This window comes from Aegilops tauschii, chromosome 7, assembly GCF_002575655.3.
Source record: "Aegilops tauschii subsp. strangulata cultivar AL8/78 chromosome 7, Aet v6.0, whole genome shotgun sequence".
NCBI classification, from domain to species: Eukaryota; Viridiplantae; Streptophyta; class Magnoliopsida; order Poales; family Poaceae; genus Aegilops; species Aegilops tauschii.
In genome coordinates this window covers 586729652-586747112 of record NC_053041.3, presented here as the reverse complement: position 1 = coordinate 586747112, position 17461 = coordinate 586729652, and the positions used below count along the sequence as shown (strand labels likewise).

The following is a 17461-nucleotide window of genomic DNA, read 5'->3' as shown; positions in this document are numbered from 1 at the left end:
AGCACTGAAACAGATGTATCTAGCCAGGCCTTGCACATTGGTCATGTATCACCGCGTGCCACTGATAAGCATCCGAAGAGAAAGATAACAAATACTAGTTTGTAAAAATATCTGGTTCGATGTGGCTGCAAGCAAGAAAATCATACCAGCGAACTCTGAATTACCCTTGACTCTATAGTATCATTGAACAGAAGGTTCTTGCCAAAGCCCTGCATCCTGCACACTGCTCACATATATCACCTGGTGGCAGTGATAAGCATAAAAGGAGATGGATACCAAATTATGAGCCATTTAGAATAAATTACATCACACCGAAAGCAGTAGGTTGCTGGTATACGGGTCAGGGGAACACAAGTTACTGAAATCTCAGGCATCAGTAACCATGAGAAGCTGCAGCACTTGAAAAAAATGGTTCAGAACCAGCTGTGAATAATTCGAATTTTACTAGTACTACTTGTATTCTTACTACTTATAAGGAATTTTAAACAACCTACTTCAGTAACAGTGAACTGTTCCAGAGGAACTAAAATTTATTCCATTAGTAATTGTGAATTATTCGTTAACACATTAATTCCATTGTACATGGAATAGAAATTTAGCGCCCGTGTTGGAGCACTAAATTAAATCACAATGAAGGGGTTACTGAAAGCAGTAGATTGCGCATTACATGAGTCATGGAAACACAAGTTACTACTACTTGCATAAAAAAGCACATACAGAGACTACTCATGTATCACCTGGTGGCAGTGATAACCATACAAGGAGATAGATACCAAATCATGGACCATTTATACTAAATTACATCACAACAGGTTGCACATAAGCAAGTCAGGGGAACACAAGTTACTATAATACATTCATGCATAACAGGCACAACCAGAGACTAACCTACCTGAGCGTAGATTCAATGTTAAGACACGACGCAAGGTAACTAGACAAGCACAAACAGAGATTACGCATCACTGAAATTTGGACCTCTGGACCTCTGATAGCACCCAACTATGCATCAGCTCTTTATCCGACGCGCAGGCTCGACTTGAGAAGGTCAGCCAGCACCGAAGGGCAGCTTGCCGCCAGGTACTTGTACCCCTCCGTTGCCAACACAGCATCAAGAACCTCACGATTTCTAATGATGAACTGGACGCACTTCGCCTTGAGCCGTGGACAGTTGTGCAGCTCGGCTAGAGCCAGAGACGTTGCTGCAGTGTCAATATTGATGCCATCAGAGAGCTTGCCTTCGCAGATCAGCTTGAGCCTGTCGAGCCCGTATCTGTCAGCAGCTGCAAGCAAGTGCTGGGCTAACATTGTCATCTCCTCACCCTTCTCGTCGAATTCAGCCACAGTATCAGTGTAGATGTAGTGAAGCAGGGCCTTGAACACCGCAGCCTCCATGTCCTCGATCACCACACTCTGTGAGCATTTCTCCCTCATGTCTCCAAAGAACTGAGCCATGAAAACCGGAGACCTCGCGGCCAGTATGCTCTTATGCGCGGCAAAGGACTCGCCGGACACGAGGAACGTGACGTCTGCCCCGGCCTCGCTCTGCAGGAGTAGAGCCAGGTGCCGGCCCAAGTTTGAGGATGGCACCGGCACCTCTTCGACAGGGTCCGTCACCGTATCAGGCAGCTCCTTCAGAACCTCAATGGTGCATTCCATAGTGAAGGAATCGCCCCGGAGAAACGCCGATGCCGCCAGCGCGCGCCGCCCGACGACAGCCGCCTTGGTCGAGCATTCCTGGGGGCGACTGAACACCTTTGAGATACTGATTTCATTGGACGGTTTGAGTATCCCTCTCGGGTCGACCAGCCGGCAGCCTATGGCCGCCCTCACGCTGCCCTTGCGGGGCTTGCTGAGGAAGGCCACCTCCAGCACCACGTAGGCGCCGCCCCCACCGCCGGCAGAGCTGGTCATCGCTGGGTAGACGCGGACCTCCCACTCGTACCCGTCGAAGGTCCACCTGGATCTGACGCAGTCGTCGTGGTCCATGCTCTCGGTCAGGCTGAAGCCGTCGATCTTGAGCATCCGCGCCGAGCGCGCTACGGCGGTGAAGCTTATGCAGGTGTTCTCCATGGCGAAGGCCTGTGCCTCAGATCAAGCGTTTCTGGGTGGACATGAACGCGTGTGAGCACGATTCGGCAAGCGACGGGGAAGGCGCGAGGACAGAGGAGATGAAGGGCGGCTCACCGGCGTCGCTGGAGGCTGGATATGAGGACCCTACACGAGCGCCGACGGATGAGGACCGGCGTCGGCGAGGCGGACCGACTTGCCTGCCGGTGTGCGCTGAGGCGGATCCGGCCGGATTGGGGGGGGGGGGGGGGGGGGGGGGGGGGGGGGGGCGGACCCGCGTTTGGCTGGTGGAGGTCGGCGGCGCCGGGGAGGAGAAGGTGGAGGTGGTGAGTGAGGAGGATTCCGACTGCACTGCCGAAATTGACGGTGGGAGACTGATTGGGCAAAGCTCACCAAACGGGCCAGCCCGGCACAGCCCACAAAGGCACGCTGCAGGCCGTGCCTTGCCGGCCGGCATGCTGCAGTCTCGAGCCCAGGCACGGCCCAACTGCTATCCGGGCCGGCACAGGGGCACTTGAAAAAATGTCTGAAGTTTTTGAAAAGAAAAAAATGTCGTCCTTTTTTGGGTTAATTAGATAAATGCCACTCCAATTATGACGATTCATAAAAATGCCACTGCAATTTCCAAACTTTGAAAAATGTCACTGCAATTTTTGTAAACTTTGAAAAATGCCACTAGAAATGGCATTTTTCAAAGTTTGGAAATTGTAGTGGCATTTCTTGGAATCGCCAAATTTGAAGTGGCATTTACCAAATTAACCCCTGTTTTTATGTGGACATTCTGTTTTTTTCATACATGATTTTTTTATGCTAAAAATTTGACGTCAGATCGAACGTTTGTTATGGCAATTTGTGTTGGCGTGAGCCGTAAGGATTTGCCATACTCACCAACTAAACTTGTCATTCTCGACAAACATAAATTGTCATGAAGAAGATTTGGTTTACCATGTCTAAAAATTTGAAGTTCGTTAGATATTCTGGTCTTTTTATAAAGATTGACTGACTGTGACAAAACAATTGTCAAAAAAGACGGTTTCGTAGGTTTCTAACAGCAAAGGATCCCGAAGGATCATGGAGATTTATTCATTAAAAACTACTCCCTTCGTCTCATAATATAAGAACGTTTTTAAGCTTTGTAGTTTGAAAAACGTTCTTATATTATGAGACGGAGGGAGTAGCGTACAACACATCTTACAAAAGGACCCTAAAGAAACAAAAAGTACAACCAAGTCCCTGGACTTTTGTAAGAAGGACGGGGTCAGACACCACCATGTCGAATTCGCCTCGCCGTCGCCAGGGAACAAGCCACTTGGGGGGACGAGGGCGCCACAGGTCAAAGCCATGGCTACCGACAAGAAAAAGAAATCGGCGATGGCATCGTGATGTCGGTCGGCCTAGGTTTCATAGGTTTGAATAGTACTACACAGCTACCGGCCGCCACATTGTTTTTCATCCGTGAAAGTAACTTGTTTTTCTCTACCAAGTTATTACGATCGGATGTTTCGATTCGGTTTTATTTGTGTTGCTTTGGTTTCATCCGTGTTCCGCTCACTCACGTGGTTGTTTCTTTCTGATTTTATCTGTGTTGCCTTGGTTTTATCTTGTTTCGCTTGCTTGCTTGGATGTTTCTCTCTGTTTTTATCTATGTTGCCTTGGTTTTATCCTTTAGCCTTTTCTTCAGCTCGCTCTACTGATAGCTCAAAAAGAATACTCCCATCATTTTTATTTGAAAAAGTACATTAAATCAAAAGATGTCCAAGGATTTAAAAAATGATGCAAATTAAATAAATCATTAATTGTGAAAAATATTAAGGATTTCAAATAATATTCATGAATTAGAAAAATGGTTTGCAAATTTAAAAAATGTTAACAGGCCTTAAAAAGTTCATGAACTTTAAAAATATTCACGAATTTAAAATTTATTCATGAATTTTAATATATGTTCATTGGTTTTAAAAAATGTCGTGATTTTTTAAAAATGTCATGAATAAAAATGTGAAAAAATAAGAATCAAAATAAAAAATAAAAAAGAATATTAAAACCAAAAGAGAAAACAAAGAAATAAAAAACTAAGAACTAAGCAATGCCTTGTAGAACATGCTCAAATAGAGGGAGCTTAGTATCTCAAAGATTTTAAACCAAAGTGAGTGTAAGGGTTGTTAATTTAAAATGGACTTCTAACTGGTAACATCCACATTTGCAAAAAGAAAGAAAAATGGTGCAACATAATGCATTTTTATGGCTAGTGAATGACAGGAAATAAATTTGTGCACAGAAAGTGGCCTTGTTAGCCCATCACGGATGTCCTTTTGTCACACAAAATGTGTATTACTTTAGAAGAAATGCAAAGTGTACATATCACATTAACATCTACTACATGTGTAATTTTTTCAAAGAATTCTTAGTTTTGAGAATAGCTTGTGACAGAGAAAGCAAAAATCGATACTTGCACAAGAAAGCGCAAGAACATCACTACATCAGCGCAACAAATCAAGAACATGCTAGTTTCAAATTTGTGTTGGAGTAAACTACAAAAGCGGTAACTTAAATCTGCTTCGCTACAAAAGCAGGAACCGAAGTGTGCTTCGCTACAAAAGCAGCAACTTGAATCTCATCAGCTGCAAGAAACGAAGTCTGCCTTTATAAGACAAGCCAACGCCGTCACCTGACCATGTCCCTGATGCCACAAAGATTGCTCTGACTGTAACTGAAGAGTAGCTCGGCAATCGCATTGGCGAGTAACTGCAACGAAGAATCTGGTACTCAAGATCACGGCAGTAATCATGGCAGTTACCCTCTTGGTGTGTTCAAGGAACAATCTTGCTGTTCCGGAGAAACGACGATCTGAAAACCGCTTTGCTACACCGGACACCACTTCCGGTATCAAGCCTTGTACCAGCTCCAAGTAGGAGTTGCTTCCTACTCTGTTTCCGAACACAAGTAGCCTCCTTCGTAGAATTTCTCCATTTCCTGTTCCACAAGCTGATGTTGACTGCCAAAAGCACAAAGAACTTGTTCCAGATGTTCTGATTTTCCTTAGCATTTTCTAAGGTTCAGAGAACAGATGATTCAGGAAACATGTAGAGCCTCTGCTAGAGCTTATCCCGAGTGCTCCTCCGGATCTGGAGTTCTGTGCGGATCTGCTGTACTGCTCCTCCCTGACCTTATAGGTCTGGCAGCACACATCATTAGGCCAGTCCATTTCCGCATCCTTGGCAGCACATACCACCGGCACAAGGTTAAGGATCTATCGTTTATGGTATCAAGTGGATGAGATTTACATACTTACAAAGTGATTAGATATGCTCGTATTACAGAAGTGATAGGTGCTGTACCTTCTGTGTGCAGAGTGCAGCACCATCTTGCTCTTGCATCCAATTCGGCCCAATACCTCAATCAACGGTCTCGGGTTCTAAGCAGCCAGAGGCAAGAGAAGGGCAGCTGGCATTGTACCTTCGAACAAGCCTGCACTAAATAGAATACCTGAATATGAACATTTTTCTATCAATGTTTTCACACATACTAGCGCTAAAAACTCACAGGACTACTATTAAGATGTACAGCAGAAAAAAGAAAATAACCTAGAATTAAGACCAGCTTGGAAATTTATCTCTACTGACCTTCTTTTCCACCAGCTGCAGTAGTAACTCAGTGTCTAGAACACAAGCAGAGGCCATTCCAACCCAACAGTTCCTGTAGCTTGTGGACTCACGGGTTCTCTTCATTGCTACAACTCATTAGAATCAATACTTGGAATTATTTTCTTCAGTAGGCTAAATGATGATGCAGGCACGTTACATTCTGCAGTGAACTGTAGTAGCTCGTTCTCTAGAACTGCAAAAGCATCAGCAAAAGCCTGCCATGGAAAGCATCAGAAAATACCAGTAAGACTTATTGATCCGTGATTTGCAGAACGAATATTTATATCTTCAAAGGCCAAACAAAGAACGCATTAGTACTAGTACCATGCAAAGACTAAATTTCGATACCGGGATTCCCCAGTCAGATGAGTTACTATATAACAGAGCATAATAACAGAAAACGGCGTTGCCACAAGTCCAAAACGCTCTAGATGCAAAAGATGGATTCAAGCAGTCCAGAAAAGATAATTTCAACCAACCTTGATGCATTGGTGGATCCGGAAACAATTCCGGCCCACATTGTTAGCAGGGCAAAGAGGGTCATCAATATGAATTGGATCAATGCTGCAAAATCCACAATATGAAAACTTAACATAGGCAGAAGGTGACAGACATAAACGATGTATTACTGAGATCGACTTTTATTACCTGTGCCCTCTTTCTCGGTTCAAATAAATTCCACTTCCTTGGATGGAAATACGCATATGGCGTGGATCAAACACATTCCTGTCATCCAGAATGTTTGAAAGCGGTTAGAAGTCAGATGCACCAATATATTGCTAATTTAGCTGTCCCAAAAGAGAAACCATACACTGGGCCCCTATAGTCATTCTAGCACACTTTACACGCCTTTTCTACATCTGGTACTCATCTTTTCCCTTATGTTTTAAACAATAAAGTGTCCATACATACTCACTTACCCAAAAAAATACAGGAAATCCATCAAAAGGCTCCCTAGATTCTGCCAAACACAAAACAGCAAAAATGTAGCATTAGTGGCAGTTTACAATAAAAATATGAACTTGCTAAGAAGAGGGGGCAGAGATAAATTTTTATTTTTCCATTGGTACTACTGAAGTTTGAAACTCAAAGATGACCAAATATCTACATATATGTGAGCCAACCACTAAAATATAATATATGATACAGAAACAAATATCTCACAGAAACATGATAGAGTAACCAAGGAAAAAATAGTGTAGATTCTAAGTGAGCTATACTATTCAAGATGTGCAACTTACTTGGTTAATAGGCCGACCAAGATGATGTTCATGCTGAAGAAAACGAGTGATTAACAACACCTGCGAAGGATATTAAAAGATGAAGTTCTTTTCACAGGTCATCTCAAGAGTTAATGTCGTTAATAAATATAATATGCTAACATGAAATGTAAGCATCAAGTATGTTATCCAGAGATGAAAATATATAAGAAAATATAAGTTAGCTCGGAAACGTGCTTGTAATGCTGTTAGACATACATTAGCAGTCACTACGAGGACATATTATCTGACCGAAAAAAAAATTCTGATTGAAAAGTTTAATCCAGACAAACCATCAAAAGTATAGAACATTCAACTGTGACCAACCCTGATAAAATTAACAAGAAAAATTCTTACTAAAATTAAGGAAGATATTTTAGTCATTATTATACTAACTCAGAAGCAATGATCTGGAGAGCGTGTAGGTAAACATAAAGAAGTTATCCAGCGCAAACAAACTTTCAGAGTCATAAATCAACACAAAAAGAAATCACAGGAGTATTATGAAAAGCTACATACCAAACAGTAAGAGCTTAGACCACCCGAATATGGGTGGTCCAAACTACGATCTGCCAAAAACTTCTTCATGATTAAGGCAAGGGGTAAAGCCGCAGGAAATTGCTGAGTCAGCTCACCAACCTGTAGCCAGTTAAGAAAGAAGGTGAATAAGCATGGCAAACTTGGATCTCTAATTTTAGTCCCGAAAATTTTGTATTCATGACTTTCAAGCACAATTTCATGGGCACCAAAGAATGTGGCAGTACCATGTAGTTAGATAGTTCCATGGTTCAACTAACCAAGCAGCTAGCTAGCTGACCATTCATGTGTATACAAGACTTGCACTTGCACTTGAGAAAGAAACTAAGTGATTGTGGTGGTATTGAACGCTACATACTAAACAAATCCAAAACCTCATAAATGTTGCCTTCCAGCATCTCTTTTTCTTTAGTTGAACCATCACCATGACATTATTAAAAACAGAAATCACACAAGAACCATCATTATCTCATCCTTAGGATCATTTGAGGCGACATGTATGTAAGCATCAAATGAGAAAACATTACTATTACCTCCGTACCAAAATATAAGACGTTTTGTAGTTTAGCCTACAAAAAACATCTTATATTTTGATACGGAGGTAGTACTTTTTAATGAGAAAACATTAGTGCTCTCGAACATGTTACAACTGATAAGAACTAAGAGCAATGATGATAATTCGAACTGCCTACGATCGACATGATGCAACTTAAGTATGGCAATAAATTTGTGTGTAAATGGTATATACAATTTGAATTCAGATCATGCTTCACACACAGATTATTACAATACTGAACTGCAATCTTACATAGAGCGGATACATAAGGCAATAATCTATGCCTACAAGAGACAGGTATCAACTAAGCATGTACTTATTCATACCCAATTACCCATTAAGCATTCCACCTTATAATATATTTGTATTTTTATTACATGATCATGTAATCCCCATGACTAACTGTTCAAAATATTCAGTGATACTTAGATACAGGTTGATTTTCTATTACAGTAAACTGAAGATAACGATACAAAACTACCAAACTGTGATCAAACATCTCAGAAACAAAACCTTTTCATGGAGGCTGACTTTAAAACCAACAAATAGAAACAAAGCAGAACATATTTAACTAAAAAATATTATGTTTGATAGTAGCTTTTGATTTACCAACTCAGTAGTCTGGAGTCCTGTGTGGGATGGTGATTTGAAACTTATATCAAGACGAATTGACCGCACAGCATCACAATCATCCTTATTCATTTTTGAGCCCGCAAGCGCATTGCTGCCTTCTGAACTAGAATTGTCAGAACGAGGAGGGCTCCCTTGCTCCCCAAGCACATTGACTGAAATTTCTTGTGAGCTATCCAGAACAGAAGGGTACTCATTGGACATATTTATGTCACAAGGTACTTGGGCTACAAGCATGATCACAGGTATCTGCAAATTTTTAATGATGAAGAATGAGGAAAATAAAAACTAGCTGGCAAACTAGCAAATTAAATGGGATTATGACTTACTGCTGTGTTTTCAATCGTTTTGAGGGAATCACTCCTAACCCAGTCCTGATTTCCAAGGCACCTTGCCGCATGCTAAAGAAAAACAAAAAAGACCTGTGAAGATCAGCTTTATTTTTTCCTTTGGGCATAAAAGCATATAAAGATTTATGCATTGTAAGTAAGCATGGGCGTGCAGTTATGCACAAAGTATAGTAAGAGAATTATTGTTAATTAAATGTTGATTGCCAAAAGCCAGTAATGTACTATGACCCGCGAAGATATACAAAGTAGACAACTCAAAAATTAACTTATCCAGAACATATCTGTAGCAACTCACAAGCATATAGCAACAAAAAACAGAAAGCATTTAATGCTTCGCTTATTTCCTATGTTAATTCTAACAAGAAACAGTGCCGTATATTGTTGCAGCAATGGTGAAACCATGAAAGGAGCTTAGTGTAAGAAAAAACACGTAGATAAAATCAAGTGTTAACATCTCAATATCTGTTTAGACAAAATTGATGTTCAAATCTGATAATAGGTCATTCGCCTATTAAAGAATCCAGAGAGCGAAAAATCTATTAGCCGACATGCATTACCTGGAGGCATGTTTCCTTAATGCCATTGCGGCCTTCCAAAATTCCAGCTTCTTTAATAGGTTCCTGGAAACAGCTACAAATTTAGTTCCATGATGGCACAAAGACAACTGTATTTGTGTTACTATGTTGTGTTAATGGTCATGCAACTCACCAGATTTCGGACTGGGGGGAGAGAAACCACGAGATCTACATCACTAGTTGGAAGGGCCAAACCAGTGGCATTTGAGCCAAATAGATTTGTACGCGAGCGGGGCCAGAGGACTTGCAGGCACCGTGTGACCCTTTTGACAGCCCAATTTATATAGGGCTTCGTCACCAGATTTGCAGCAGCAACCTTGCAAGTATAATGAATAGCATCAACACCCATCAAAGGAGGAATTTCACATGCACAAACTAAGGCACGGCATGCAATTACTAGGCATCAGAGTAACGATTAATGATTGATAGCGCACATTCATGAAAGTTGTGATGATGCAAAACGCAGGAGGTAAGGGTGAATACCTGCTTACAGAATTGATCAATTTCTTCATGTAGAGCATTGTGCATCAAAGAAAGGGACGCCTTGTGAGGTGAACCATTTAACATATCAGGTGGCTGCAGAGGAACTGCAACATCTGGCTGCAAAAACATATGTCAGCAACGCATAAAAACTGCATAAAAAATACTTGTCAGTAATAGAAGAATGGAAATTACTTCCTTACATGTTGATCACGTGAAAGCTGTGAAATCTTAACAAGGTGGTCCTGCAAGACAGTATCCTCAATTGATTGTACCAGTGTACCAGTAGAGGTGCCTTTATTCACCCATGAAGGCCATACGACTTCAGGGCCATCCAAGCAAAACTGAGCCCTATTGAAAATTTTATCATCAGAAAACAAACTTCTCATCCCCCAATGCCGCGGGCTTGAACTGCCAGATCTAACAATTGGGAATCCACGTTTTCTTGACTCTCCAACAGGAGAGGGAGGAGGTGGCCGAGGCATGCGAGGAACACTAAGTAATACTGGTGATGGAGGTCTTCTTACAAGAGGTATATCCCTCCTGGTCGAAGACACACATGGGCTCCTGTGATCATGACCACCCCTAAAGTCAGATCTTGATAGCCTTCGTGATATATTAGAAACAACTATTGGCCGCAGCATTGCATATGGTAATGTATCTCCCTTTACTATTTCACTGGCACAAGATGGACTCTTTACAGCCGAAGTACTCTTATCTTCAGGACTGTCTTGCATGGAAGATGGAGAATGTGAAGCTTCATTATTGATGTCATTCCCTGCCACTGAGTGACAAGCAGGCTGAGGGGAAGGATCAGAAGGTTCATTCTGGGAACAGAATGGGCTTGGGCTGGATGGTGGTGACGATGGACCAGTTGGATTATATGTTGATGATGGAATCCCAATAGCCAGATCGTCGACAACTCGACTAACATCTGCCTCATGCCATGCCCAAGCACTGTCATCTGAACTAAGAGATGGTGGCCTAGAAAAGCCCGTTCCGGCATGTTCTGCAGGACTCCAATACATCACGCCTCCGCCAAAATATTGATTAATATCTCTTCCAGAAGTTGCGCGGCCATCTGATTCTTCTTCAGAAAACCAATAGCTTTCAGTATCATCCCCAACATCTGATGTGTTTCTTGGGTCACTATCGCTAAAATATTTCCTATCTTTTTCACTGCAAATGCCACCTCTCTGAATTAGTTGAGCAGGAAACCCAGGCCAAGCAGAAGACTGCATATGTGGGGCAAATACCGGATCATAACTTAAAGCAGCATTTTGAGTCAATTTACCATAACCTCTGAAAACAGGAGGCCAATCAAAACTTAAGGGCACTGACAGAGAAGATAACATTTGATTGCATCCAGCTTCAACTGGTGAGCTTCTCACCTGATGGTTGGCAGGAATGAAAGGTTGGTTAAATTGAGTAGGCCATCTGTAACCAACGTCAAGATGCAACCTGTCTGCTGCGGCAGGGCGCTGTTGCATTTCAGGTGATACAAAATGGGGTGCTACACTAGGCCACTCGTATGACGTTCCTCCCAGTAGGTTCCGGTTGAATGCATAATATTCATCTACACCATTCTTCACTGCTGTACCATTGTCACTTATAGCACTTTGGAGAATGTTAGCAGGAATGACTGATGGTAAAAGTTTGTCGGTTGTCACAACAGAACTATGATCCACTTGTTTCTCGTATCCTTTACCAACACCAGGAGCAAGTCCATGCAAAGCTCCCTGTGTTATATCACAGCCAGTCTTATCCTGTGCAGATCTTACCAAGGAGTCAGCAGAGTTTCTACATGGATTACCAGATAAAACATTATCACTACTGGAAGGTGAACATAAAGATGGTTGGACCATGGATTCATTTAGACTAGTGTGTGATGGGCTCTGCTCATTCACACTAAAGTTGGCAGGTTTTTGTGCACTCTGACAACACTCTGTGGTTACTGATGAGATAACCATAGAAGAACATAAGGTGTCTTCCAGTTTTCTGCTGCTTTTGATGCCTTTTTCTTCAGTTCCATCAAAGATACTTGAAGACTCAGAACAACCCACTGCTTCAGGGATGTCATTGCTGGATGTATTCACATGAGATGGGACACGCAGTGGGGCATCTACTGCTTCGGCAGATTTATGCAAGGCTTCTGTAGCAACATGAGCAACAGCTGTCTTCAGTTTGCCAGGTCCAGGGTTCTCAGCTCTCATAAGATCAGAGAGTTTTGCTTTCCCTTTACGTTTGTTTTTCTTTTTGTTACACTGATTATTGCAATCCGCCAACCTGATAGCTTGCTCCTAAAATATATAGTATGCCACTCGTAAGTCATGACTTAACAAACACAAAGTAGGATTGTGCTAAAATATGCTTACCGCCTTTGGTACTGGTGCAATTTCTTTGCAAGGAGTTCCTTCAGAAGCGGGTCCAATAATAGTGCATCGAACAGATGGAGTCTGCTGGCTTGATTTCGACACAATCCTAGAATTTCGGGTTTCTGTGCTACTGCATCCATTGTCCTGGAAAAGAGTCCTTAAGTCAAATAAGCTAACTTGCTTGTTGAAGTATACAGCCCCGTGCCAATAACAAACTATAGGAAGAAGGGCATGAATGAACTATACCTTGGACGACTTGGAAGACGCTGCTAGCTTTTTCGAGCTACTAGACTTCTTCTTTCCTTTTCGAGAACCTACACTTGTCTTTTCAACATTCTTTTTTGGATTATTTGATGCTCCATCCCCAATGAGTTCCAAATTTATACTTTCCATCGACACCACCATGAGAAGTCTTCGTAATCTCATGAGTATATTGTCAGCAACAGTGCCAGCTGACATTAATGAAGTGAGAAAGATTGCATCACCGCCACAGCAAGTAATATTGCTCTTTAAACACACTATCTCCTGAAGCACTAGCAATCTTTTTAATTCTTTAGCAAAAGCAGGCTTCTTTTTACAAGACAGAATGCTTGCAACATCACCACAACCAGGTTGATTCTTTCTGAAAAAAGACTGCCGTGTACTTCCATACAAACTGTCTGCAAGAAATGATCCAGAATCACTAGAAGCAACATCTGATCCTTCAATCTCATTAGCCTGCAAACTTGAGCTATTAGTATGTGACTTAGATATAGTTGGCATAGCAACTTCCTCAGATTAAATGCACACCAATGACACCAACTTTAGTGATCCTCTTCCCAACATTAGCAATATGTAAAACAAGAAGGTATGGGGTGGCAAAGAGCTGATTGTTCATGAACACCGTGTCAGCGGGCTGGTCAACATAAGCAATTAGCATATTCAGGATAGCAATTTCTTCAGTCGGTATTTAAAAGAAACACTGAATCGGGTTTTTGATAAAAGGACGACCATTTTGTCAATCTGCATGTATCTGACTGCCCAAGAAAGACAGACAAATCAATACTGAAAATGAAAGTTTACACATAAGCTAGAGGAGAACTGTGGGTGGGACACACTAAATTGTCCAGGCCAAAAGTAACCTACTTGTGGTCAACCTATTGTGGAATTTATATTAAAAGCACTCCTACAAAGGATTTACAAAAAGCAAACCATTTGAGTCAACAAGGCCTCAAAGTTGTTTTCAATAAATGATTGGTTTGTGATCAGATCTTTGGTTTGTTCAGTCTAGTAAGAACATGATAATCATTCCTGATGCATTGATTATGAAAGAGTGTATGGACTGTCTATGCTTGTAATTCAAAAGAATGCACATTTTGGCAAGCGAAGTCAATATGTCATTTGCCAAATAGTTTAGTCATGTAAGTGCAGATATTTCACCAAAAGTTACTTCCACCCTCTAAACATACTCCCTCCGTCCCAAAATTCTTGTCTTAGATTTGTCTAAATACGGATGTATCTAGTTACGTTTTAGTGTTAGATACATCCGTATCTAGACAAATCCAGGACAAGAATTTTGGGACGGAGGGAGTACATTACATTGGCAGAACGTCTGATATGATCTTTCCAAAACAATATGTAAAGCATTAAGCGTCAGTATTTTTTATCTGACTAAATATATCAGTGAACTCACTCTTCTATCTTAAATAATAACATATTCTTCCAATCCATCCTTCACTAGAGCCTCCCAGACAGAATGCTACATAATTAAAATCATGGATCCAAGAGCAGTATATTTGTGCTGTTTAGCTTTTTCTGGAAGGCTTTTCTCAGAGCCTACTTTACTTAAAACAGCTGATTCTAAATATGATGACAATAAGTGAACAGCATTCTAGGCATGCAATTCCCATCACTTTTTTTACTTTTCTTCCTCAAGCACATTCAGCCAACATTATCTCCTTTCTTGCAATACAGAAAAAACAACAACTAGCTACCCAAAAGACATGGATGCTGCCTCTACCACCCCATAAAACGAAAATCAGACCTATTTAACTCAGCTATACATTCTAATTAGATCAGACAGATGTTTCAGCACAATACACATAGTCATGTACAATAAGAAGCAAATGTGTTACTGTCAGGGTTTGGTTTCACTTGAATAAAATTGCTCTGAAACTTTTGCACTTTGCATACACAAGCTATATATATAGTCTGAAATTAAATTGCATACAACTGAGACAAGCATCGACCATAGCACTCCATAGCCATGAACGAAAAAACATGTCGAAACGCAGAGTGAGAGGACATATTACCAGCGCCTTTGCACTCTTCCCGAAGAAGGCCCCAGTGATCCTTGCTCTGACCCGGGGCTCCAGCCGCATCCACCAGTCCACATACCCCTTCTCCCTCCAGAAGGCCGTGGACGCGAGCCCGGCCTTCTCCTTGACGCACCTCCCGACCCTCACCGCCTTCTTCCCGCCGGCGCCTCCCCCGGCCGCGGCCGCCGCCCACGACATCCGCAGCGCGATCTCGACCCAGTTGGCCACGAACTCCTCGATCACGTAGTACCCCTTGGCCTTGAGCCAGGGCAGCTCGGGGAACTCCTCGGACGCCAATGCGGCCAAATCCACCTCGCCGTCGCCTGCGCGGAGGAAGGCGCCGCCGCAGATTTCGTCCATGGCGGCGACGAAGGCGTCGAGGTCGGCGAGGAGGGGCTCGGCGAGCGTGATCGCATCGGGGCGGGGGGAGGCGGGGGTGGCCGTGAAGAGGAGGGCGCGCGCGAAGAGCAGCTCGTGCGCGCGGGAGGCGGCGGCGGCGCGCGCGAGGAGGCCCCGGGAGAGGCGCGAGAGGACGGTGGGGGAGGAGGGGTCGGTGGGGGCCGGGTCGGCGAGGACGAAGAAGGAGGAGTGGCCGCGGAGGCGGAGGCGGCGGAGCATGGAGAGGAGCGCGGCCGCGGCGTGCGGCGGCAGGAGGGCCGTGCAGGCCGCCGCGCGCGCCGGCGGCGGCAGCGCGGCCAGCCACCGCAGGATCGCGGCGCGCGGGGAGGGGGAGGGGGAGGGGGAGGGGGCGGAGGGGCTGCTAGGGTTGGCGGCGTGGTAGAGGGAGAGGTGCGCGGTGAGGGCGTCGACGAGCTGCCGCGCGGTGCGCGGCGACGCGAGGGCGGCGGCCATGGTCGGTCGGAGCCGCGGGGGGTGTGTGTGTGTCCGTGTCTCGGTGGCCGGTCGGAACTCGGGAATGGGGAGGAGCCACCGCGCCGCACCGCTTGAGAACGTGTGTGTGACTTTTTTTTTTTTGGGGGGTCTGATTCTGTTGTGCGGCGGCCATGTTTTTGTCGTGTTTGGCCCCAACCTGTGAGACAGACAGGGCAGTTATGGTTCTTTGCCGGTTCTTCCTCTTGTGCAAAGCAAAGGTCAGAATTATGTGTGGTTTCATTTTTTTTTTGGTACGATTGCAAGGTGATTTTTGTTGTTGCGTCGAGGTTAGGGTTCTGAAAATTGCACGACGGACTCGGTGGAACATTACGGTAATCGAGGGGAATGGGAGGTGGCGTCCCCGCATCATGCGACTTGTGACCGTGGTGGTGCCGATGAGGAAGATGATGGATGGTGCTGGTGAACACAGTACCCTCCCCCCTACCCCAGTAATGATATGGTGGGCAAGTCTGAGGGGTGGGGGAGGGTAAGCAAAAGTATGGTCACCGCTGACGGGTGATAGTATAAGGAGGAGAAATGAGAGGCCTTTGAAGGAGATGAAGAACGATGACACATGACTTGAAGGGGCAACGGGGAGAGGCAAAGGAGAGGAGGGCAAAGCTAGATCAGGAGTATATAGAACCAATAAGGGGAAGATCCAGCGGACCATGTAAGAAAGCGGGAGTCGAGATGATTTTCTCGAGGGGTTTTCTTCCTAATCCTAATTGGCTCCTCGTAATTAATGTAGTGATGCGATAAACTTTTGAATATGATGTGTTCATTGTTCTGATGTAGAGGTCGAGAGGCAATGAGGACCTGGTACGCTCCTGCCTTTTCATGTTTACAGTCAGTGGCGGAGACAGGGGGGACCAGCAGGGGCCCTGGCCCCCCCTAAGATGAGTGATTTGCTGCTAATTAGTAGATGAAGACTGTATAATTTAGACAAAAATACATGTATTAGTATTGTTTGGCCCTTGTGATCAAAAGTTTCAAGTCATTTGGCCCCCTGATACTTAATTCCTGGCCCCGCCACTGTTTACAGTCTAGTTATCCCCATTACTATAGAGATGAACCGATCCAAATTATGAACCGCAAAATGGAACACCTGTTAAACCAATCACTGGAATATTGGCTACATTATATTAGCACTTCTGGTGAGCACTAATAATAGATTTGAGTCATTTTCGGAAAGAGAAAAGGCAAAGAAGAATTCTTCCCATGGGCCATTTCTTACCTCCATCCACATTTTATCATCTGGCCATTGCTAGAGACAAAAATGTGCATGAATAGTCATTTGAATGGCATCTTTCCAAATTGGATAAAATAATTTCTTTACTGCTCCTTGTTTTTCTTCTCTAGATTGAAGAAGTAACTGCAAAAAAAAACAAGAAGTACAAAAATGTCATTCAGGTTTGATTGTGCGACAGCTCTAAAGTTATAATTTGGTTTATCGTTGGATGGAGTGGCTTGCTGATTTGATCCCATGGGAGCTTTTCATACTCAAGTTACGAAACGTATTCCTCTCGTAAGAGAGCGGTTGTGCCTGCCACCCATCCTCTCTTCCTCTCGCCGTCGCCTGGGTACGTGGTCGGGCAAAGCCAACGGGACGGCGGCGGCGAGGAGATTCTGTTCAGGGGCAGCCCATTATGGAGGCCTAGGGGGCGATTGCGAGATGGCGAAGGAGATGCGTATTCGAGTGATTTGCGTCAGACCGTGCTCAACGGCGGCGGACAAAGGGATCTAGCGTGGCGATCTTCCACGGCGGTCTGGCCTAGCTAGGTCATCGGAGAAGAGGGTCTCGGCGCGCGGCCCTGGGCAGTA

General features: G+C 43.8%; 2 protein-coding genes across 7 annotated transcripts; both read right to left on the bottom strand.

Annotated features, from left to right (window-relative positions):
• Nucleotides 1–766: 766 nt before the first annotated feature.
• Nucleotides 767–2423, bottom strand: LOC109756044 (BTB/POZ and MATH domain-containing protein 1). Its single transcript, XM_020314912.4, has 2 exons — nt 2185–2423; nt 767–2101 (listed from the first exon to the last, which is right to left on the bottom strand). The coding sequence occupies exon 2, from the start codon at nt 2068–2070 to the stop codon at nt 1015–1017; it is 1056 nt and encodes a 351-aa protein (XP_020170501.1). The 5' UTR covers nt 2071–2101; nt 2185–2423; the 3' UTR covers nt 767–1014.
• A 2586-nt stretch (nt 2424–5009) lies between these two features.
• On the bottom strand, nt 5010–15740 carry LOC109756041 (uncharacterized). Of its 6 annotated transcripts, none has more exons than XM_073505287.1 (18): nt 14762–15740; nt 12717–13187; nt 12471–12614; nt 10299–12395; nt 10099–10215; nt 9749–9931; nt 9598–9660; nt 9020–9091; nt 8670–8939; nt 7487–7606; nt 6950–7009; nt 6629–6669; nt 6357–6434; nt 6188–6272; nt 5866–5923; nt 5688–5794; nt 5403–5550; nt 5010–5278 (listed from the first exon to the last, which is right to left on the bottom strand). In XM_073505287.1, the coding sequence occupies exons 1-17, from the start codon at nt 15617–15619 to the stop codon at nt 5464–5466; spliced, it is 4911 nt and encodes a 1636-aa protein (XP_073361388.1). In that variant the 5' UTR covers nt 15620–15740; the 3' UTR covers nt 5010–5278; nt 5403–5463. The 6 variants fall into 6 exon arrangements, with proteins under 6 accessions (XP_073361388.1, XP_073361390.1, XP_073361392.1 ...); XM_073505289.1 differs by having other exon boundaries at nt 5403–5537; XM_073505291.1 differs by having other exon boundaries at nt 5403–5532.
• Nucleotides 15741–17461: the final 1721 nt, after the last annotated feature.

Excerpts from the sequence above, each read along its gene's own strand:
- LOC109756044 (XM_020314912.4), bottom strand. The coding sequence starts at position 2,070 with ATGGAGAACACCTGCATAAGCTTCACCGCCGTAGCGCGCTCGGCGCGG.
- LOC109756041 (XM_073505287.1), bottom strand. The coding sequence starts at position 15,619 with ATGGCCGCCGCCCTCGCGTCGCCGCGCACCGCGCGGCAGCTCGTCGAC. Across the intron at positions 9,932-10,098 it reads TTGATCAATTCTGTAAGCAG|GTTGCTGCTGCAAATCTGGT; the intron begins GTATTCACCCTT and ends TATACTTGCAAG. Across the intron at positions 7,607-8,669 it reads GACTCCAGACTACTGAGTTG|GTTGGTGAGCTGACTCAGCA; the intron begins GTAAATCAAAAG and ends AACTGGCTACAG.